Here is a 22,336-nt window from a genome sequence, read left to right on the forward strand (position 1 = left end):
GTTTGTAAACAAATGTGTACAATTCCTACATTTTCTATCAGATATTTTTGTTCAACCCTTTAAATTAAACGTTACAATCTGCACTTGAATTTTGTTGTAGAGGTTTCATTTCAAATCCAATGCGGTGGCATGCAGAGCCCAACTCACAAATATTGTGTTACTGTCCAAATATTTCTGGCCCCAACTGTATATAAAGATAAAGAATCATATAGTTTTAAAGGTTTTTGTTCAGATTTAATGTTATTAATATTTTAGATTTAAAATCATTTTCAGTGAAAGTGAAACCCTGACAGGAATCACCTTGTTTTTATGCTTCATAAAAATATTTGTGAAGAAATAAACATGAATAAAAAGCATGTTAAAGCGTCGTGTGGCAGTTCAAGGTTTTCAGGATTCAGACATTTATTTCCAAACTGCTGCTGGTTTGTTGGACCTTTAATGTCCATCAGGAGTTTCATTCATACATTTGAACTGAAAACATTCAAAAGTTCATTTAATGTTGATCAGATGGTATAAACGTTTATAAGACTGAAAGCTTCTCTTTCCTCTCCTGTAGTTCAGTTTATGATACATGAAGTTTTATTCAGGATGTGAGAATCCGGTCCAGAACCGGTCCAGAACCAGCGGCCCGGTGATCCGTTTAACTTCAGCTTCTTTCCCACTTTCCTCAAAACGAATAAAACTCGTGTCAAACTGAAACATTTTGAAGATATTGAAGAAAATTCATCATTTCTGCAAAGAAGAAGCATTTCTCCATCATAACGACTGATTTAAAGGACGGTAAGTTTATGATTTATGTTTTTAATAGACAGGATTGATGTGAATCTTTGAGCTGAACATCATCTGAACTGTTGGTTGACCTACTGACCTCTGGTGATTCAACAATCTGCATTTATTTTACAAGTTATTACAATAAGATCTGTGAAGTGCACAATTCAGAGACTGAGGTCCAGAGAAAAGTCAGGGAGCAAAAACAATCTTTAATACATCTGCAGACGGAGAGCAAGAAATCCACTGCATTAGGCACAAATTAGGATCCACTCTGAGGAACCCAGAGTTGCATAGTTACTTCATTCATCTCTCTTTACTACCGAGGCGGAGACTCAATCTTCTAAGACCAAACCAAAGAGACAAAGGAAAACATACGAAACCTTGTATGTTTATTCACTGTAATGTTTACGGGAGGTGAAAACTAAACACTCTATCTCCATGCAGGGAAGGCCACGGGAAAAACAGCAAGTTCCCAAATAACTGTCTGGGGAAGTTCAGCAACCCTGGAAACTTACTGCAGTAGACACATCTTGGTTCATTAGTTTGTTCACCGTTTGCAGCTGCACAGAAAAACTCCTTGATACAAAAAACATTACATTTATATAATACATAAAGGAACATCATTTAATACGAATAAAACCTTCACAGATCCAAACTGTGAATTTATCAGTTTATTGTTTGACTCCATAAGATGAACATGAAATGAAATGTTACTAATGACATGAAAACTCAGAGTCAGACTGAAGCAGCTTGAAGTAACAGCAACAGGATCAGACACTGAACCAGTGAAACCAGTGAAACCAGTGAAACCAGTGAAACAACGTTTTGGTTAAACTGGAGAAATGCTGCAATAAATAGCAGAAATATAATAAATGAAATGATTCAGATGCTTCAGGAGGAACATTTCACACAAACTGTTGAGTTTCTGATTACATATAATCCACATACAGTCATATTTAATAAGATGGAATAAATGTGCAGATGAAGTTTGTTTATCAGATTAAAAGGATATTTTGAAAATTCACATTTCTGCATTAAAAAGTTATTTATTGGTCAGATTAATATTCATCTCACGTTTCATCTGTTTCACTTTAAATTGATTTAAATGAACGTTTCAATAATATTCCAACTTATTGAATATTGGAACAAGTTTCTAGTTTTAGTTTCTCACTGAGATCCTGAAAAAATACAAGAAAACATTTTAAATCCAGATAAAACGTCACAAACATCAGCAGATCCTGACACCCAAGGTTTGGACGGGTTCTGAAATGGTTCTTTAACGGTTCAGTAACGGTTCTGTAAAGGTTCTGTAACGGATGTGTAACGGTTCTGTAACGGTTGTGTAACAGCCCGGTTTGGTTCTGAAATGGTTCTGAAATGGTTCTGTAACGGTTCTGTAAAGGTTCTGTAACGGTTCTGTAAAGGTTCTTGCAGTGGTTCTGTCACGGCCCGGTTCGGTTCTGGTGAAGGACAGAACCAGCTGGTACCAGTTTGGGTTTCTCTGTGGTGCCGATCCAAACAGTCAGTCTGTGGTTCTGGATGAAGGTTCTGGATCCATCATCCTTCAGGTCAGACTGGACTCACTGTTGGTTCTGATCCGTTAAAGGCTGCTCAGCTGCAGGTGGTTCTCCAGAACTCTGGCTTGACTTTGGACTCGAACATGAAGGTTTTTTCCAGATCAAATAAACAATAATAACTGAAGCCAACAAACCAATCAATACTCCGATCACCACCAGATAACTCAGCCAACCAGGTCCGTCTCTGTTCCGTCCATCAGCTCCACCTGCAGAACAGAACCAGAACAGAACCAGAACAGAACCAGGTGTTATTGTGATGTTCAGGTAGAAATGGCTGCAGGTCATCATGTGACCTCAAACATGGTTAGAAACATCGTTATAAATGTTTCTAACGATGTAAAAACTGGACTTCCTGTTTCAATACGTCACCATGGCAACACAGTCCTGGTACAACCTGCAGCTTTTCTGACTGTCAGCCTGAAGATTGACTCGATTTATTTTATTCAACTTTATCATAGCAGAAAATGAAGGTTATCATCAATAAGGTTCATTATTTCAGCATGTTGTTTTTCTGATAAAGTTTATAAAATCTAGATTGATTTGCTATTATCATGTTCAACAATCAATATTTATTGATAAAGCAGCAGGGCATCTATTAATAAATGGGATCAATAATAGTCATTGATCAGGCAGCAGGGCATCTATTAATAAATGGGATCAATAATAGTCATTGATCAGGCAGCAGGGCATCTATTAATAAATGGGATCAATAATAGTCATTGATAAGGCAGCAGGGCATCTATTATAAATGGGATCAATAATAGCCATTGATCAGGCAGCAGGGCATCTATTAATAAATGGGATCAATAATAGTCATTGATAAGGCAGCAGGGCATCTATTAAAAATGGGATTAATAATAGCCATTGATCAGGCAGCAGGGCATCTATTAATAAATAGGATCAATAATAGTCATTGATCAGGCAGCAGGGCATCTATTAATAAATGGGATCAATAATAGCCATTGATCAGGCAGCAGGGCATCTATTAATAAATGGGATCAATAATAGCCATTGATCAGGCAGCAGGGCATCTATTAATAAATAGGATCAATAATAGCCATTGATCAGGCAGCAGAGCATCTATTAATAAATGGGATCAATAATAGTCATTGATCAGGCAGCAGGGCATCTATTAATAAATGGGATCAATAATAGTCATTGATAAAGCAGCAGGGCATCTATTAATAAATGGAATCAATAATAGCCATTGATCAGGCAGCAGGACATCTATTAATAAATGGAATCAATAATAGTCATTGATCAGCCAGCAGGGCATCTATTAATAAATGGGATCAATAATAGCCATTGATAAGGCAGCAGGGCATCTATTAATAAATGGGATCAATAATAGCCATTGATCAGGCAGCAGGGCATCTATTAATAAATGGGATCAATAATAGCCATTGATCAGGCAGCAGGGCATCTATTAATAAATGGGATCAATAATAGCCATTGATCAGGCAGCAGGGCATCTATTAATAAATGGGATCAATAATAGTCATTGATAAGGCAGCAGGGCATCTATTAATAAATGGGATCAATAATAGTCATTGATCAGGCAGCAGGGCATCTATTAATAAATGGGATCAATAATAGTCATTGATCAGGCAGCAGGGCATCTATTAATAAATGGGATCAATAATAGCCATTGATCAGGCAGCAGAGCATCTATTAATAAATGGGATCAATAATAATGGATTAAATTGGTGAACTCTGTAACAAGAAGAGAGAAAATGGCTGAAAGAGGAGAAATTAGCTCTGAGGCTAAATAAAAACCAGCAGGTTCAACGACTGACTGCCAGGTTACATGCAGCTGGACTGAAAGCTGGGAAACAAGATGGCGGACGGCGCCGCCTGGTGACATCATCCATGAAAACTGGCGTGGGGTTAAACAGAGGTCAACGGACGCAGCTAAAGGTCACTGCTGCCGTTAGCGTTAGCACCAGGAGACGCAGCCTTGAGAGTCTCTTGGTGAAAAGTTTTCACCTGTTCAGGAATGAAGAGTCGATGTTTCTGTTTATGACGCCGTCGGTTCATTGAGGGACGTTGAGGAACCTGCTGCAGCGCCACCTTCTGGCAGACAGAGGAGAGACGCAGCAGTGGGGGAGACGTCAGTAATCCGATTACTGGTCTCTGCTGGTCCTGTGGTCCAGTACAGCTGGGAGTTTGTCTGCTGAAGGAGGACCGGCCACTTTATTGGGTTTGGTTTTGTCTGTCATGGCCGCCTCTCTGTTGACCTCAGTCACATGACCTCATGTCCAGGTCACCTGACCCTGTGGAGGGTGCAGTGTTAGCTGAGCTGTTAGCATGCTAACGTTGCTTCCCTTTGGTGGGTCAGTCAGGTTAATGTCAGGGTCTCTGTTGTTGTTGTTGTTGGCATAAGGGCCTCAGTTACGTATCAATACATCAAAATCAGTCCCTGGTTCTATCAGTCCTTGGTTCCATCAGTTCTTGGTTCTATCAGTCCCTGGTTCCATCAGTCCCTGGTTCTATCAGTCCTTGGTTCTATCAGTCCCTGGTTCCATCAGTCCCTGGTTCTATCAGTCCCTGGTTCTATCAGTCCTTGGTTCCATCAGTCCTTGGTTCTATCAGTCCTTGGTTCTATCAGTCTTTGGTTCTATCAGTCCTTGGTTCTATCAGTCTTTGGTTCTATCAGTCCTTGGTTCTATCAGTCCTTGGTTCAATCAGTTCTTGGTTCTATCAGTTCTTGGTTCTATCAGTCCTTGGTTCTATCAGTTCTTGGTTTTATCAGTTCTTGGTTCTATCAGTCCTTGGTTCTATCAGTCTTTGGTTCTATCAGTCCTTGGTTCTATCAGTCCTTGGTTCCATCAGTCCTTGGTTCTATCAGTCTTTGGTTCTATCAGTTCTTGGTTCTATCAGTCCTTGGTTCAATCAGTTCTTGGTTCTATCAGTCCTTGGTTCTATCAGTCTTTGGTTCTATCAGTTCTTGGTTCCATCAGTCCTTGGTTCCATCAGTCCTTGGTTCTATCAGTCCTTGGTTCCATCAGTCCTTGGTTCTATCAGTCCTTGGTTCTATCAGTCTTTGGTTCTATCAGTTCTTGGTTTTATCAGTTCTTGGTTCTATCAGTCCTTGGTTCTATCAGTCCTTGGTTCCATCAGTTCTTGGTTCTATCAGTCCTTGGTTCTATCAGTCCTTGGTTCTATCAGTCTTTGGTTCTATCAGTTCTTGGTTCTATCAGTCCTTGGTTCTATCAGTTCTTGGTTCTATCAGTCCTTGGTTCTATCAGTCCTTGGTTCCATCAGTCCTTGGTTCTATCAGTCCTTGGTTCTATCAGTCTTTGGTTCTATCAGTTCTTGGTTCTATCAGTCCTTGGTTCTATCAGTCCTTGGTTCCATCAGTCCTTGGTTCTATTAGTCCTTGGTTCTATCAGTCCTTGGTTCTATCAGTCCTTGGTTCTATCAGTCCTTGGTTCAATCAGTTCTTGGTTCTATCAGTTCTTGGTTCTATCAGTCCTTGGTTCTATCAGTCTTTGGTTCTATCAGTCCTTGGTTCAATCAGTTCTTGGTTCTATCAGTTCTTGGTTCTATCAGTCCTTGGTTCTATCAGTTCTTGGTTTTATCAGTTCTTGGTTCTATCAGTCCTTGGTTCTATCAGTCTTTGGTTCTATCAGTCCTTGGTTCTATCAGTTCTTGGTTCTATCAGTTCTTGGTTTTATCAGTTCCTGGTTCTATCAGTCCTTGGTTCTATCAGTCCTTGGTTCCATCAGTTCTTGGTTCTATCAGTCCTTGGTTCTATCAGTCCTTGGTTCTATCAGTCTTTGGTTCTATCAGTTCTTGGTTCTATCAGTCCTTGGTTCTATCAGTTCTTGGTTCTATCAGTCCTTGGTTCCATCAGTCCTTGGTTCTATCAGTCCTTGGTTCCATCAGTCCTTGGTTCTATCAGTCCTTGGTTCTATCAGTCCTTGGTTCTATCAGTCTTTGGTTCTATCAGTCTTTGGTTCTATCAGTTCTTGGTTCTATCAGTCCTTGGTTCCATCAGTCCTTGGTTCTATCAGTCCTTGGTTCCATCAGTCCTTGGTTCTATCAGTCCTTGGTTCTATCAGTCCTTGGTTCTATCAGTCTTTGGTTCTATCAGTTCTTGGTTCTATCAGTCCTTGGTTCTATCAGTCCTTGGTTCCATCAGTCCTTGGTTCTATTAGTCCTTGGTTCTATCAGTCCTTGGTTCTATCAGTCCTTGGTTCTATCAGTCCTTGGTTCCATTAGTCCTTGGTTCTATCAGTTCTTGGTTCTATCGGTCTTTGGTTCCATCAGTTCCTGGTTCTATCAGTCCTTGGTTCTATCAGTTCCTGGTTCTATCAGTCCTTGGTTCTATCAGTCCTTGGTTCTACCGGTCCTTGGTTCCATCAGTTCCTGGTTCTATCAGTCGGTTCTATCAGTTTTGGTTCTGTCAGTTCTTGGTTCTATCAGTCCTTGGTTCCATCAGTCCTTGGTTCCATCAGTCCTTGGTTCTATCAGTTCTTGGTTCCATCAGTTCTTGGTTCTATCAGTTCTTGGTTCTATCAGTGTTTGGTTCTATCAGTTCTTGGTTCTATCAGTCCTTGGTTCTATCAGTTCTTGGTTCTATCAGTCCTTGGTTCTATCAGTCCTTGGTTCTATCAGTTCTTGGTTCTATCAGTCCTTGGTTCTATCAGTCTTTGGTTCTATCAGTTCTTGGTTCTATCGGTCCTTGGTTCTATCAGTCCTTGGTTCTATCAGTCCTTGGTTCTATCAGTCTTTGGTTCTATCAGTTCTTGGTTCTATCGGTCCTTGGTTCCATCAGTTCCTGGTTCTATCAGTTCTTGGTTCTATCAGTCGGTTCTATCAGTTCTTGGTTTTGTCAGTCCTTGGTTCTATCAGTTCTTGGTTCTATCAGTTCTTGGTTCTATCAGTTCTTGGTTCCATCAGTTCTTGGTTCTATCAGTTCCTGGTTCTATCAGTTCTTGGTTCTATCAGGTTGTTCTATCAGTTCTTGGTTCTGTCAGTCCTTGGTTCTATCAGTTCCTGGTTCTATCAGTTCTTGGTTCTATCAGTTCTTGGTTCCATCAGTCCTTGGTTCTATCAGTCCTTGGTTCTATCAGTCCTTGGTTCTATCAGTCTTTGGTTCTATCAGTCTTTGGTTCTATCAGTTCTTGGTTCTATCAGTCCTTGGTTCCATCAGTCCTTGGTTCTATCAGTCCTTGGTTCTATCAGTCCTTGGTTCTATCAGTCTTTGGTTCTATCAGTTCTTGGTTCTATCAGTCCTTGGTTCTATCAGTCCTTGGTTCCATCAGTCCTTGGTTCTATTAGTCCTTGGTTCTATCAGTCCTTGGTTCTATCAGTCCTTGGTTCTATCAGTCCTTGGTTCCATTAGTCCTTGGTTCTATCAGTCCTTGGTTCTATCGGTCTTTGGTTCCATCAGTTCCTGGTTCTAACAGTCCTTGGTTCTATCAGTTCCTGGTTCTATCAGTCCTTGGTTCTATCAGTCCTTGGTTCTACGGTCCTTGGTTCCATCAGTTCCTGGTTCTATCAGTCGGTTCTATCAGTTCTTGGTTCTGTCAGTTCTTGGTTCTATCAGTCCTTGGTTCCATCAGTCCTTGGTTCCATCAGTCCTTGGTTCCATCAGTCCTTGGTTCTATCAGTTTCTTGGTTCCATCAGTTCTTGGTTCTATCAGTTCTTGGTTCTATCAGTGTTTGGTTCTATCAGTTCTTGGTTCTATCAGTCCTTGGTTCTATCAGTTCTTGGTTCTATCAGTCCTTGGTTCTATCAGTCCTTGGTTCTATCAGTTCTTGGTTCTATCAGTCCTTGGTTCTATCAGTCTTTGGTTCTATCAGTTCTTGGTTCTATCGGTCCTTGGTTCTATCAGTCCTTGGTTCTATCAGTCCTTGGTTCTATCAGTCTTTGGTTCTATCAGTTCTTGGTTCTATCGGTCCTTGGTTCCATCAGTTCCTGGTTCTATCAGTTCTTGGTTCTATCAGTCGGTTCTATCAGTTCTTGGTTTTGTCAGTCCTTGGTTCTATCAGTTCTTGGTTCTATCAGTTCTTGGTTCTATCAGTTCTTGGTTCTATCAGTTCCTGGTTTCTATCAGTTCTTGGTTCTATCAGGTTGTTCTATCAGTTCTTGGTTCTATCAGGTTGTTCTATCAGTCCTTGGTTCTATCAGTCGGTTCTATCAGTTCTTGGTTTTGTCAGTCCTTGGTTCTATCAGTCCTTGGTTCTATCAGTCCTTGGTTCTATCAGTTCTTGGTTCTATCGGTCCTTGGTTCCATCAGTTCCTGGGTTCTATCAGTTCTTGGTTCTATCAGTCGGTTCTATCAGTTCTTGGTTTTGTCAGTCCTTGGTTCTATCAGTTCTTGGTTCTATCAGTTCCTGGTTCTATCAGTTCTTGGTTCTATCAGGTTGTTCTATCAGTTCTTGGTTCTATCAGTCCTTGGTTCTATCAGTTCCTGGTTCTATCAGTTCTTGGTTCTATCAGTTTCTTGGTTCCATCAGTCCTTGGTTCTCTGATTGCTGCTCCAAGCTCACATTATTAAGCCTCCCTGATTTTTGCTCGTTTCTCAGGAATTATTATCCTCCATCCTTTACTTGTCCCTTTCAGGGTGTGTTGGAGGACTGGAGTCACTGGATGATGGGATTTGTTCACATCTGTTAGTTTAACAGATGGTAAAAATAATTTAAAAATGTTGAGCAGAAAAAATTTCAATTCAGACTGAGTTGAGTGGAACTTCATGTTGGCTCTTTCATTGTGTTTCACACATTAGAAGAGCCAATTACAAGAGATGTAGATCATCAGAACCAGAACCAGTTGGAGTTGAATGGACCTCAACTCCAACTGGTTCTGGTTCCGATGATCTTCTCTGGGTTAGAGCTTCTCGGTCCCTGTGGACTATCAGGGTCATCACAGAGAGGTCATATGAGGTCATATGACATCACTATGACAAGTTGTTCTCCATATTAATGCTGCTGTTAAAGGAAGGACGCCCCCTGCTGGACAGACTGGTGAACATCAGATAATAATATTCATCAGAAATGATTTTACTGAAAACCATCATAGAGAACAAAACCAGCACAGAAAATCACCCATCATAACTTCTTCTGTTCATTGATTGAAATGAAAAAGAAATTCAAGTCAAAGAAAGAAAATCCAGATTGAGTCATTAGTGAGAATTGAATCAAATGATCTGAACAGAAAGGAAACAACCAGACTAAGTCCTGAAATAAATCCAGAGTCTTTAATGTCCGAGACAGAGAACATCATGGTGATATATTTAAGTTAATATCTATTTCTGTAGCAGAAAGCCAGACTGTCTTCCAAGATGAGTTTATCTCTCAGACGCTCACTGCTGAAATCTGAGACAAACGAACATCGACTCACCTGGAGGCGTCACATCCAGGTTGATGATGATGATGGTCTTCCTCCTGCTGTTTGTTTCTGTCTGAATGATTCGACACTCGTATGCTCCTCTGTCATCAGTCGTCACGTTCCTCAGAACCAGAGACACGTTTCCGTCCTTCATCCGTCTGTCCTGCAGATCCACTCGGTCCTTAACATCACATGCTGGTTTTCTAGATCAAGCTGATCATTTCTGTACAGAAGAACATATTCTGATCCCAGATCAGATCTGCTCCACTCTACGAAAGCAACAGGTTTATGATCAGGAGATCTGCAGGGCAGAAATGTGTCCTGTCCAGCTTCAGCTGTGATGTTTGTCTGATCTGCAAGAGAGGAAACAGAGCAGAGGTTAAAGGTCATTTATTGACTTAGCAAAGGAACCTTTAACATCAGAACATTGATGCTACAAAGACCATAACATGAAGGTCTTCATTTATCCACACAGAGCAGAAAGGACTACATATCCCAGAATGCTGTGAGAGCGATAGCTGACAGGACCAGGAAGAAACTACTGAATTATTTTACTGTTGTAGACAAAACATGTTTTACATGAAGCAGCACTAGACTGTGATCAACACATTAAAATGATCAATAAAAAGCAGAAACACACTAGAAACAATCCTATGTTCAGCCTGTTGAATCTGTTTCTGCGCCCGTCTGACAGGCGATGCGCATCAATACGTTTGGCGGCGCTGCCCAACGACGCACAAAAGATCTGGAGCCAATCAGCTGACAAAGCGAGGAGATACAGCTGATGGATTAACCTAGGGGGCGCAGTGGAGTCAAATTACATTTCTATGCTGTTGGGGTCTTTAGAGGTCAACAAAGGTCATACATATCCAGTTTGGTGCCAGTCAGATGATTCACGTCATTAAGAGCCGATCGTATGCACATGGCGAGGGACTGCAGTTCATCATTTCTACACCCCACTGCAGTTCAGTCAGCAGCCAGAATTCACAGAGTCCATCATCTTATCATTGTAAGTCAGTATTAACATGATGAAACCCATAAAAATGATAGAATATCAGTGAAACACAGCAGGAAAAACTGGTTACTGCCTGTTAAAAGTGGGCGGGGCTAAGATGACGTCATCAAGTGACCATGTAAATGTGATCAGAACTGTTGTAGAGAGATACAGGAAGTCTGGTGCAGCTGTGATCTTTGGAAGTTATTTAATGTTGATGTTTCATGGTGAATAGTCAAAGAATCAGAACCAGAACCAGACGGTCTGGGTCTCTATGGGTCTTAAGGCTTCAACAGGCTTTACTCAGACGGTTCTGCTGCTGGTATCACTGGATGGTCGAGTTTTGACTGAGCCGAACCGGTACCGTAATCAATAACCATGATCACCATGTGAACACGAGGACAGCATCACTGTAACTATCGCTGGATCTAAAAATCTTTCAATCTTAGTTTTTCCTCCAGAAACTCGCCTGCAGCTGCAGATGAGATGAAGATGATGATGATGAAGTTCAGGGCTGAAAACAATGAAGTTTCTGGTCGAGGATCCATTTCCGGGTTCCGTAGTTTCATCTATTTCTCTGATCGCCACATTATATAGAAACACTAACACGGCAGCGGATTCACTTTAAACATTAAACCTGATTAGATTTGCTGATATTCGGCCAATAATCAATAAAATACCAAATATTCACAAACAGCGATGATCCACGAGCTGCGAGTGAAAACAGGAAGAAGGAGGAGCGGAACTATGAGAAGAACGTTCATCTGAGTGAACCGAGCCTCTCGGATCAGTGACCCGCTTCCGGATCCGTTCACCGGATCACTGGGTCAGAACAGCGCCTCCTCCAGGACAAGCTGGGAACTGCTCTGTTCCTGCTGTGACATGTTGCAGCAGCGAGTCGCTCTGGTTCCTAGTTTATCTGACAGGCTGAAAATGCATTTAACTCAGTTAAAATAAAACTTCTGCATCATAAGAAGTGATATTTACTTTGCATTAAAGTCAGTATTATTATGTATTATCTAGTTATATTGTCATTTATAGCACAATCAAGTCACTATGTTACCTTCACTTCTGATCAATTATAACTTAAAATAGATTTAATTAAACTCCTAGAAATTGGGCCTCTGTCTCTTTAAGACCTCCTGCTCCCTCTGAAGCTCCGCCTTCAGGAAGTCGTCCCAACATGGCTCCTCCAAACTCTGCAGTTTGCATCAAATGCAGCATTTAGTTTGTAACTCGACTCCCTGATGTTCTGATCCGTGGATCAGCCTGGACAGATCCGGGCCCAGCATGAAAACATTTATACATTCAACATGACGGCTCTGTTCTGCATCATAGCGGCTGAGATTAGAGGTCAAGGGTCAATCCATGGTCGGTACAGAAAGGCATTGTGATAAAGCAGCCAGTCATCTGAGACTGGAAACCAGTAAAACCAATCTCTGCTTTCCTGGACTCATCAGAACCAGAATAATGATAGAAACATGGATCCTGGTGCAGCTGCAGCTCAACAGTCTGAACTCTGACCTTCATAGTAAATCCATCAATACAGCAACTCTGGAGGCCATTTGCACCAAAACCTCCAGCTAATGTTGAAAATACCAAACAGTTGATCTGTTCAGCCCAATAATCACCTGATCATCAATAGTGACCCCTCAGACCTGGGGTCACTATCAGACACTGTCTCTACAGCTGTAAGCTAACATCTGATCTACTGCAAAGGCATGAAAACGTCATTCGGTCTGGAGAAACGATGCTGGATGGAGACAAACACAGAGCAGGTGATTCACTCAGAGGACAGCAGAGGACAGAAACTGAACTATGCAGGCAGATGGAGACACAAAGAGACAACAAGGACAGCAAAGAAACACCTGCAGCCAGTAAGGAAGGTCCACAACACATCATGGTCAGCAATGCATTGTGGGTAATCAGATACCTTGAGATTCAGACATATCCTGTGGGTTTGGGACCCTGGATGTTGCAGTGCTAGCTGAGCTGTTAGCATGCTAACGGTGTTGTGATTAAAGCCTTGCTGAGGTTCATCTCTAATGTCAGGGTCTCCTTGACTCTCTGTCACTAAATCAGTCCTGGCTGGACTGACGGGGCCTTCAGGGCCCCATGATGCATCAACACAAACATGATGAAACATCGACTCACCTGGAGGATGAAGAACATGCAGGTTGATGATGATGATGGTCTCCATCCAGCTGTTTGTCGGGACGATTCGACACTCGTATGCTCCTCTGTCATCAGTCGTCACGTTCCTCAGAACCAGAGACACGTTTCCGTCCTTCATCCGTCTGTCCTGCAGATCCACTCGGTCCTTAAACATCACATGCTGGTTTTCTAGATCAAGCTGATCATTTCTATACAGAAGAACATATTCTGATCCCAGATCAGGTCTAACCCACTCTACAGCAATAACAGGTTTATGATCAGGAGATCTGCAGGGCAGAAATGTGTCCTGTCCAGCTTCAGCTGTGATGTTTGTCTGATCTGCAAGAGAGGAAACACAGCAGAGGTTAAAGGTCATTTATTATTACATATGCAGCCTTTTACATAAGAGTAGAGATGTTTTAAAGACGTCACATTATGATATGGACATGTTGGATACTGCGATAATAATAAACATGACAATATAATTATTACTTTTTTTAGGTAACTGCATGACTCAGCAGTTATCGTCCCACAAACACAAATTCTCTCAAATTTAATATACTAAATTATATTTACATACAGACCATGTGACTTAATGAAGCAAAATTCACAAATAAATTCTGTATTATTGCAGGTTTCAGGGCGAGGGGCCCCAACATGCATTTGGGCTCAGGGGACAGAAAGATGTAGCCACGGCCCTGGAAGACGGGATCCATGAAACCAGACAATGTCCGTCCTAAACAGACATAATTCAGATTCTGATCATGATCCAGATCAACGTCGTGTTTTGACCAAAACGTTTCCTGGTTCTGGAAACCAACGAACCGGATCATTGACTGAACAACGAGATCAGAAAACATTCTGTCAGAATCACTGAAATGAAATCATTCCTGCAGAAACTCGCCTGGAGAAATGGCTGAGATGTCGATCATCACCAAAGTCAATAGAAATGGAGAACAAGGTAAAGAATTCATTTCCTGGTTTCTCTGGCCGACAGTTTTATGTTCGCTGCTTCTTTACCAGAAAATGTCTTAAAATAACAGCAAAACACAACAAGTCCAACTGGAAACACTAAACTTCACTGCATTTACTGTTTGCTGGGCTTAAATCGCCAATATCTTCTGTTCCGATCAATAATCCATGTGAGTCTCCACAGAGTGCGGAAGTCCAGACTGAGGGAAGTTCGGCTCCTTTCAGAGAGCCGGCTCTCGTGGCTCGGCTCTCTGAAAGGAGCCGAATCTTTGGTTCCTGACTCGTTATCATCTGTTACGTCTTATTTTTAGTGCAACTTGGCAGATATGAATATTTTTATGTTAAAAGATCCTTTTGCATTCAGACTTTATGAAAAGCTCTAAACTTTACTAATTAATGCATTTTATTGTTACAGAGGAAAACTTTCTGATATTTGTGTCATATTTCAATCAAACTTTAGTTTTTATTCAACACAAACAAATGACCAAAACATGAACAAATGGAGCAGCAGAACCAGAACAGAACCAGAACAGAACCAGAACCGGTCTCAGTTTCCTTCTGTTCTGCTGTTTTCATATCTTTAAGCTGCTGCTTCTCTCCTGCAGCTTCATTTCCAGACGGATTTGGACTCTGCCTCTTTAAGAACATGTTGCTCTGTCTGAAACTCCGCCTTCAGGAAGTCATCACAGTGATCATCGCTTCTCTATCAATCCTTAAAGTTAACCAGCGTTACTCCTATCATGAGCTCAGCAGTTGTTTGCTAATTGCTGCTGGCTAGTCTGAAGGAGCTGAGTGCCAAAGTCTTGGGGGGGGGAGGGGGGGGGCAGGTCAGTGAGGCTAGAAGTGTTTTGCACAACTGAATGGTTGTCATGGAGATGAAAACATTTCTCAACCATTCAGGAAGGAATTGAGGCCAAACATCAGAAACATATATATATATATATATATATATATAATATATATATATATATATTAATATATATATAATATATATATATATATATATATAAAAATTCCCTTCTCACCCACCGAGCTCAGAGGTTCTTATCCTCTGAGCTCGGGTCCTCTACCAGAGGCCTGGGAGCTTGAGGGTCCTGCAGTATCTTGTGCCAAGGACTGCTGCACATTTCTGGACTGAGATGTCTGATGTTGTTCCTGGGATCTGTTGTAGCCACTGCTCCAGTTTGGGGGTTACTGCCCCGAGGGCCCCGATGACCACAGGCACCACTGTGGTCTTCACCTTCCAGGCCCTCTCCAGTTCTTCCCTGAGGCCCTGGTATTTCTCCAGTTTCTCCTTTTTCCTGATGTTGCAATCACTTGGTATTGCTACATCTACCACAACGGCTTTCCTCTGTTGTTTATCCACTACGACAATGTCTGGTTGGTTTGCCATTACCATTTTGTCTGTCTGGATCTGGAAGTCCCACAGGATCTTAGCTCTGGCGTTCTCCACCACCTTTGGGGGTGTTTCCCACTTTGATCTCGGGGTTTCCAGTCCATATTCTGCACAGATGTTTCTGTACACTATGCCTGCCACTTGGTTATGTCGCTCCATGTACGCTTTCCCTGCCAGTATCTTGCACCCTGCTGTGATGTGCTGGACTGTCTCAGGGGCCTCCTTGCACAACCTACACCTTGGGTCTTGTCTGGTGTGGTAGATCTGGGCCTCTATTGCTCTGGTGTTTAGGGCCTGTTCCTGGGCGGCCAGGATGAGGGCCTCTGTGCTGTCCTTGAGTCCAGCTTTTTCCAGCCATTGGTAGGATTTACTGATATCAGCCACTTGGGTTATTTGCTGGTGGTACATCCCATGTAGGGGCTTGTCCTCCCATGATGGTATCTCTGGCACCTCAACCTCCGTTCCCTGTTGTCTGAGACATTCACTGAGCACATTGTCTGTTGAGGCTTTGTCCCTGATGTATTATGGATCTTAGTTGTTTCGTCCTGGACAGTGGTTCTCACACTCACTAGTCCTCTGCCTCCGTCCTTGCGGCTCGTGTACAGTCTCAGGGTGCTGGATTTGGGATGGAACCCTCCATGCATGGTTAGTAGCTTTCTGGTCTTAATATCTGTGGCTTTTATCTCCTCCTTTGGCCAGCTAATTATTCCAGCAGGGTATCTGATTACTGGCAGGGCATAGCTGTTTATCGCACGGATTTTGTTCTTGCCATTGAGCTGGCTTCTCAGGACTTGCCTTATTCGTTGGAGGTATTTAGCTGTGGCTCCTTTCCTTGTGGCCTCATCGAGGTTGCCATTTGCTTGTGGTATACCTAGGTACTTGTAACTGTCCTCTATGTCTGCTATTGTTCCTTGTGGGAGTGAGACTCCTTCTGTGCGGATGACCTTCCCCCTCTTTGTGATCAGCCGACCACACTTCTCTAGTCCGAATGACATCCCAATGTCAGTGCTGTAGATCCTGGTGGTGTGGATCAGTGAGTCGATGTCTCGCTCACTCTTGGCGTACAGCTTGATGTCATCCATGTAGAGTAGGTGACTGATGTTGGCCCCATTTTGAGTCGGTATCCGTAGCCAGTCTTGTTGATAATTTGGCTGCAGGATATTTATATATATATATATTATATATATATATATATATATATATATATATATATATATATATATATATATATATATATATATATATATATATGAATACATAAGGCATCAGTATATCACCCGAGAGGGCAGGGTTCGAATCCAGTCTGGGTCCTTAGGCAAGACCCTTCAAGCTACTGCCTACCTCATACCATGAGAGATACTAAGTTGCATAACATGCCGGCTCAGACGTCGCCCGGCCAAACAAGGTCTGCGTCAGGTGTTGGGGAACCAGAGCACCTTGATGACAAATGGGCTACTGGAACAAGACGGAAATGGGCGAGAGATGAAAATGTGGATCTGTTGGAATGCTACTACTCAAGTAACCCTAGTCAGAGGGGTTACATGCAAAGACTGGGGAAGGAATGGTTACTTCGACATCCCCAGTCAACACTAAGCGCTAAAAAACTAGTAGCTCAGTGTTCCAACATCCGCAAACGGCAACTGCTATCACAACTTGAGATTGACGAGATACAACACAAATGCTACGGCAAAAGGGAGGAACCCGGATGTCAGGACTGTGGGGACTTAACTACAAGTCCCCACCCAGTGAGGGGATACACGGCCCCAATGAGCGAAACAGAGCTGAACGAGACAGCTGCTGACCTGAGAGAGAGAATCATGACCCGAATGACAACCAGGCCTCCCCGGCGCCAATTACAACGGCTGAGTGAAGTATCATCAGAAAGTCTCATTGAGATTGTGAATGCAGCATTGAGAACGATCCCTACCAACACCATAACAGAAACCAATGAGCTGATCTACAACTCAGCATCAGTGATCCTTGAGATACTTGGCTATAAGAGCAACCATGAGACCCAATACCCACCATGGAAAAGACGGTTAGAGGCTAAAATCAAGGTAACAAGGAGGGAAGTGAGCCAACTGTCAGAGCTCCACAAGGGTACAATGAAAAAGACCAGTACCCAGAAAGTACAGGCAGATGCCCATACCTGAAGCACTTGAAACTGCCAAACAGAGGCTCCAAGCCTTGGCCAGCCGCCTAAAGAGATACACAAATGAATCCAGAAGGATTAACCGGCTCTTCTCCACTCAACCAGCTAAGGTGTACTCTCAATGGCAGGGTAATAACAACAGAGCAGACCCACCAAGGCTGGAGACTGAACAATACTGGAAAGGCATATGGGAAAGGGAGGCGTCCCACAACAGCAATGCACAGTGGCTGATCTCTCTACGAGAGGACCACAGCAACCTCCCTGAGCAAGCCCCGGTAACCATCACTGCGACAGATGTTCAAGAAAGAGTCTCAGGCATGAAAAACTGGACAGCACCAGGGCCTGACATGATCCATGCCTACTGGCTAAAGAAACTCACTGCTCTCCATGAGCGACTGGCCCAAATGAACCAGCTGCTACAAAGTGGGACTCACCCTGAATGGTTAACTGAAGGGCGGACAATCCTAATCCAGAAGGATCCATCAAAGGGTCCAGTCCCACCCAACTACCGACCAATAACCTGCCTCTCCACAACCTGGAAGCTCATGTCAGGCATCATAGCGGCCAAGATAAGCAAACACATGGATAAACACATGAGCACGGCACAGAAGGGTATCGGTGTAAATACCAGAGGAGCCAAACACCAACTCCTCGTAGACCGCACAGTTGCCCGAGACTGCAAAACCCGACACACCAACCTGTGCATGGCTTGGATCGATTACAAGAAAGCCTATAACTCAATGCCGCATACTTGGATCATTGAATGCCTAGAGATGTATAACATCAACAGGATTCTGAGAGCCTTCATTGCAAACTCGATGAAGCTGTGGAAAACCACGCTTGAAGCCAACTGCAAACCACTTGCACAAGTGTCCATCAAATGTGGCATATACCAAGGAGATGCTCTGTCCCCGCTACTGTTCTGCATAGGCCTGAACCCCCTCAGCCAAATTATCAACAAGACTGGCTACGGATACCGACTCAAAAATGGGGCCAACATCAGTCACCTCCTCTACATGGATGACATCAAGCTGTATGCCAAGAGTGAGCGAGACATCGACTCACTGATCCACACCACCAGGATCTACAGCACTGACATTGGGATGTCATTCGGACTAGAGAAGTGGTCGGCTGATCACAAAGAGGGGGAAGGTGATCCGCACAGAAGGAGTCTCACTCCCACAAGGAACAATAGCAGACATAGAGGACAGTTACAAGTACCTGGGTATACCACAAGCAATGGCAACCTCGATGAGGCCACAAGGAAAGGAGCCACAGCTAAATACCTCCAACGAATAAGGCAAGTCCTGAGAAGCCAGCTCAATGGCAAGAACAAAATCCGTGCGATAAACAGCTATGCCCTGCCAGTAATCAGATACCCTGCTGGAATAATTAGCTGGCCAAAGGAGGAGATAAAAGCCACAGATATTAAGACTAGAAAGCTACTAACCATGCATGGAGGGTTCCACCCCAAATCCAGCACCCTGAGACTGTACACGAGCCGCAAGGAAGGAGGCAGAGGACTAGTGAGTGTGAGAACCACTGTCCAGGACGAAACAACTAAGATCCATAAATACATCAGGGACAAAGCCTCAACAGACAATGTGCTCAGTGAATGTCTCAGACAACAGGGAACAGAGGTTGAGGTGCCAGAGATACCATCATGGGAGGACAAGCCCCTACATGGGATGTACCACCAGCAAATAACCCAAGTGGCTGATATCAGTAAATCCTACCAATGGCTGGAAAAAGCTGGACTCAAGGACAGCACAGAGGCCCTCATCCTGGCCGCCCAGGAACAGGCCCTAAACACCAGAGCAATAGAGGCCCAGATCTACCACACCAGACAAGACCCAAGGTGTAGGTTGTGCAAGGAGGCCCCTGAGACAGTCCAGCACATAACAGCAGGGTGCAAGATACTGGCAGGGAAAGCGTACATGGAGCGACATAACCAAGTGGCAGGCATAGTGTACAGAAACATCTGTGCAGAATATGGACTGGAAACCCCGAGATCAAAGTGGGAAACACCCCCAAAGGTGGTGGAGAACACCAGAGCTAAGATCCTGTGGGACTTCCAGATCCAGACAGACAAAATGGTAATGGCGAACCAACCAGACATTGTCGTAGTGGATAAACATCAGAGGAAAGCCGTTGTGGTTGATGTAGCAATACCAAGTGATTGCAACATCAGGAAAAAGGAGCATGAGAAACTGGAGAAATACCAGGGCCTCAGGGAAGAAAACTGGAGAGGGCCTGGAAGGTGAAGACCACAGTGGTGCCTGTGGTCATCGGGGCCCTCGGGCAGTAACCCCCAAACTGGAGCAGTGGCTACAACAGATCCCAGGAACAACATCAGACATCTCAGTCCAGAAATGTGCAGTCCTTGGCACAGCCAAGATACTGCAGGACCCTCAAGCTCCCAGGCCTCTGGTAGAGGACCCGAGCTCAGAGGATAAGAACCACCCGTGGTGGGTGAGAAGGGAATTTTTTATATATATATATATATATATATATATATATATATATATATAATATATATATGGCCAGATGTCAGATTGATAAATTGAATTGAATCTGATAAATCAGATTGATTGTTGTCTCAGACAACAGGGAACGGAGGTCGAGGTGCCAGAGATACCATCATGGGAGGACAAACCCCTACATGGGATGTACCACCAGCAAATAACCCAAGTGGCTGATATCAGTAAATCCTATCAATGGCTGGAAAAAGCTGGACTCAAGGACAGCACAGAGGCCCTCATCCTGGCCGCCCAGGAACAGGCCCTTAACACCAGAGCAATAGAGGCCCAGATCTACCACACCAGACAAGACCCAAGGTGTAGGTTGTGCAAGGAGGCCCCTGAGACAGTCCAGCACATCACAGCAGGGTGCAAGATACTGGCAGGGAAAGCGTACATGGAGCGACATAATCAAGTGGCAGGCATAGTGTACAGAAACATCTGTGCAGAATATGGACTGGAAACCCCAAGATCAAAGTGGGAAACACCCCCAAAGGTGGTGGAGAACGCCAGAGCTAAGATCCTGTGGGACTTCCAGATCCAGACAGACAAAATGGTAATGGCGAACCAACCAGACATTGTCGTAGTGGATAAACAACAGAGGAAAGCCGTTGTGGTAGATGTAGCAATACCAAGTGATTGCAACATCAGGAAAAAGGAGCACGAGAAACTAGAGAAATACCAGGGCCTCAGGGAAGAACTGGAGAGGGCCTGGAAGGTGAAGACCACAGTGGTGCCTGTGGTCATCGGGGCCCTCGGGGCAGTAACCCCCAAACTGGAGCAGTGGCTCCAACAGATCCCAGGAACAACATCAGACATCTCAGTCCAGAAATGTGCAGCAGTCCTTGGCACAAGATACTGCAGGACCCTCAAGCTCCCAGGCCTCTGGTAGAGGACCCGAGCTCAGAGGATAAGAACCACCCGCGGTGGGTGAGAAGGGAATTTTTTTTTTTATATATATATATATATATATATATATAATATATATATATATATATATATATATATATATATATATATATATATGGCCAGATGTCAGATTGATAAGTGTCTGTATTATAGTTTATCTCCTTCACATTTTTACATTACAGTTTGAAAGATTGAGCCAAATATAAACAATATGATTCCATATAATAATGTGATTTCTGCTGTAAACATGAGACTGTCTGAACACAACATAGAAAATAAAAAACAGCAACTATTCAGTATTATATACTCAATATTTGCTGATATTATTGTTGCAATATCAGCACCGCCCACTAGGGGGCACCACCGCATCTCCCTCCTGCATCCTGTCAAATTTAGTGGTTTGGACCCAAAGCAAAGAAACCAAGGTAACAAATGGATTTTGAGGATTTAATGAAAAAGTGACAGAAACACAGAAAGTCAAACAAAAATAATCCTGACAAAAGAATCCAGATGATACAAAACGATGCAGAAGAAGAAACAAGGAACCAGCAGGGAGTGACTGAGAAAGAGAGACTAAGTACTGGGAGACTGAATGGAAACCAGTTAGCTGGTTACAGGTGTGAGGGGGAGAGAGAGAGGCACAGTGGGCGAGAGAGAGAGCAGTAAAGCTATGAAACATAATAAAACTAAAGTAACTAGAATCACTGATGAGAACTAAACAGAAACAGGAACAAGCCTGATGGAACCAAAATGAAACACTGAGAATAATAAAGAAACCAGGATCACATTAAACTGCAGAAATGTCCAATCCTGTCCTCCAGATCCAATCCCGTCCTCAGGGTCCAATCCCGTCCTCAGGTTCCAATCCTGTCCTCCAGGTCCAATCCTGTCCTCAGGGTCCAATCCTGTCCTCAGGGTCCAATTCCGTCCTCAGGGTCCAATCCTGTCCTCAAGGTCCAATCCTGTCCTCAGGGTCCAATCCTGTCCTCAGGGTCCAATTCCGTCCTCAGGGTCCAATCCTGTCCTCCAGGTGTCCTGCAAGCCTTCAACGTCTCCCTGCTGCAACTTGCTGCAGTAACATCTGAATCACCTGCTGACTGCAGTCCAGTTCTGCAGAGTTCTGCTACTGACCTCATTATTGACTCAGGTGAGTTGAAGTCTCTATACCAGGTGCAGCCCCAGCATCATTTACCCCTCCAGGCCAGGATTTACCCCTCAGGCCAGGATTTACCCCCTCAGGTCAGGATTTACCCCCCGTCCTGATACTTGCTCTCTATTTCCTGACTCTCTACATCCTTAATAATGTCTCTCTGCTCCTCTTGCCAAATGTTTCCCAAGTTACTTGATAAGAAAGAAACTTTGATTCATTTATTTTATTTAACTTTATTTATCCAGGTTGTTTCAGAGACCAGTTTAACTGTCGGGTATTTGAAACGTATTTATTGTCCTGAAATGTAAGCAGTCCTGGTGCTGCTGGTGGTTGAGAGCTGAGTTAATGTGAGTGGATCCGGTGAAGCTTTGTCTGCTGCTCTGGGCCCTTGATGTGGAGGAAG

At 43.4% G+C, this 22,336-nt stretch overlaps 1 protein-coding gene and 1 pseudogene across 3 annotated transcripts; one reads left to right on the top strand and one right to left on the bottom strand.

Annotated features, from left to right (window-relative positions):
• Window positions 1-1,427: 1,427 nt before the first annotated feature.
• On the bottom strand, window positions 1,428-13,211 carry LOC129376515 (V-set domain-containing T-cell activation inhibitor 1-like; annotated as a pseudogene).
• On the top strand, window positions 12,186-20,808 carry LOC129376695 (uncharacterized). Of its 3 annotated transcripts, none has more exons than XM_055056280.1 (3): window positions 12,186-12,558; window positions 13,470-13,796; window positions 19,959-20,808. In XM_055056280.1, exon 3 carries the CDS (start codon window positions 20,023-20,025, stop codon window positions 20,764-20,766), a length of 744 nt encoding a protein of 247 aa, XP_054912255.1. In that variant the 5' UTR covers window positions 12,186-12,558; window positions 13,470-13,796; window positions 19,959-20,022; the 3' UTR covers window positions 20,767-20,808. The 3 variants fall into 3 exon arrangements, with proteins under 3 accessions (XP_054912255.1, XP_054912257.1, XP_054912256.1); XM_055056282.1 differs by lacking the exon at window positions 12,186-12,558 and adding an exon at window positions 13,115-13,199; XM_055056281.1 differs by lacking the exon at window positions 12,186-12,558 and having other exon boundaries at window positions 13,213-13,796.
• The last annotated feature ends 1,528 nt before the right edge of the window (window positions 20,809-22,336 follow it).

The sequence above is a fragment of the Poeciliopsis prolifica genome, unplaced genomic scaffold, assembly GCF_027474105.1.
Source record: "Poeciliopsis prolifica strain line A6 unplaced genomic scaffold, Auburn_PproV2 SCAFFOLD044, whole genome shotgun sequence".
In the NCBI taxonomy this organism is placed as follows: Eukaryota; Metazoa; Chordata; class Actinopteri; order Cyprinodontiformes; family Poeciliidae; genus Poeciliopsis; species Poeciliopsis prolifica.

Coding starts and splice junctions, on each gene's coding strand:
- LOC129376695 (XM_055056280.1), top strand. CDS start 20,023: ATGTACCACCAGCAAATAACCCAAGTGGCTGATATCAGTAAATCCTAT.